Below are 1,852 nucleotides of genomic sequence, written 5' to 3' on the forward strand. Positions count from 1 at the left end.
GTCTCTCTCTCTCCTCTCTCTCTCTCTCTCTCTCTCTCACACACACACACGCGCGCGTGCGCGCGTGTGTATATATATATATATTTAGCGGAATAATAGATATAATGATATAATATAATGATAAATTACATTGTGTGTAGTCACAAACTGGGAATTATAAGTATAATGATTTCATTGTAAAGGCGGAAAATTTACTATCTTAGAAAAACTCTATACTTGAATCCTTCATAACACGATTAAAAAGTAAAATACTAAAATAAAATGTATACATTTTGTAGAGGATGAACAATACATTCATGATTTCTGATTACAATTTCGAGAATTCGTTAATCTTTTTTACAAGAACATTTAAAATATAACAAAGCTATTTTGCACATTAAATCTCAGTTATTTCGAAAATCTGATGTACTAATGAAATTTAATTTACGGCATCATTTTCAAAATTCAAAAATTATAAAAAAATACCTTATCTGATTAAAAGAAGCATTTTTTGTAAATTAATATTATTTTTATTCAGTTTGTGATTGTATCAAATCCATTTATCGACACTACGATTTTATCGACAGTAGCGAAAATGTGATGTGATACATAGTTCACATCAATTTATAAAATTGATGTTGGTGCCGCTGACGTACTGACTTTCGTCTGTCACTCGAAAAAGGCCACCATGACCCCTCTCAGGTTTCTCTCTGGTATGGTAAACAGTGACCTAGTTTCCATCGAGGATTTAAATCGCATCAGAATGTAAAAGCCAACCAACTACAGTCGAGCATTTCCTTGTCGTTCGACTTGTTGTAACAAAGGAATACTCAACTGTAGTTGATTGGTTCTTACATTCTGATCCGGTTTAAAATCTCGGTGGAAATAGGCCAGTGATGAATGCTATGAATGGATTATGGATGTGCGCAATGCGTATTGAGTGGAATGGATTGCGCACAGTGTAGAAGTCAGTAGAGAGATAGAAGAAAAACGTCATCAAGAGTCATTGTATCGACGCGGCGCGTTTCATCGTTATTTCGTCTCGCAAAGAAGGAATACTAGTCGCGCTGTATCGATTATTCTTGTTTACATCATACATATGACGTTTTCCCTTAAAAACGTACAATAAGCGAGTAAGAACAAGGATTATGTAGAAAGAGCCTCAATGCATGAAACAATATCGGTCTGTTAGAATTTCATGAGTCTCCGTTCTTCTCGCTTGTGAAAAAATGGCATTCCGTGCGCGTGCGAATGTAATAAATTATATTTATAATTCTAATGGAGTAACAATTAATAATACTGCCTATTGCTGATTGTGCAATGAATCATTTATGATTTACAAGGGATTTACAATTGTCGTAAAGATGCATAAATCGTATTAGAGTTGATATATATAGGTGTATATGTACAACTTTGACATATATGGAATTTTAGTGTATAGATCATCTATTTATGAAATTTATTGTATATCAAAAAGTTGATCAACAAGTAATAGCTATAATATGGACTCGGCAACTGAGTTGGAACATATAGAGAAGCTAGCGAAAGAAGCAGAATGTTTAAAGAAACGCTTGGAAGATGAACGACAAAAGTTAAATGATATTACACGTAAGCATAATAAATGATTGATTGATATCAATCAATATATTCTTTTATATCATATTTTTTATATTTCGTTTCAGTTGCCAGTGTAGCAGATAGACTTGAAGCAATTAATTGTATAAATGTAAAACCTAGACGTATCTTAAAAGGACATCAAGCCAAAGTTTTATGTTCTGATTGGTCTCCTGATAAGCGTCATATTGTTTCTTCTTCACAGGTAAGTCTTCTCAAGCATTTTTATTTTACATGTATATAAAATTATATAGTATAT

General features: G+C 32.5%; 1 protein-coding gene across 1 annotated transcript in view; it reads left to right on the plus strand.

Moving 5' to 3' along the window:
- Positions 1-1,481: 1,481 nt before the first annotated feature.
- The window catches only part of LOC105624897 (guanine nucleotide-binding protein subunit beta-5), a 1,578-nt gene continuing 1,207 nt past the window's right edge, over positions 1,482-1,852 (plus strand). The window contains exons 1-2 of the mRNA XM_012206241.1: positions 1,482-1,587; positions 1,662-1,829. Of these exons, the coding sequence (XP_012061631.1) occupies positions 1,482-1,587; positions 1,662-1,829 (274 nt within the window). The remainder of the gene's footprint in view (positions 1,588-1,661; positions 1,830-1,852) is intronic.

This window comes from Atta cephalotes, assembly GCF_000143395.1.
Source record: "Atta cephalotes unplaced genomic scaffold scaffold00094, whole genome shotgun sequence".
In the NCBI taxonomy this organism is placed as follows: Eukaryota; Metazoa; Arthropoda; class Insecta; order Hymenoptera; family Formicidae; genus Atta; species Atta cephalotes.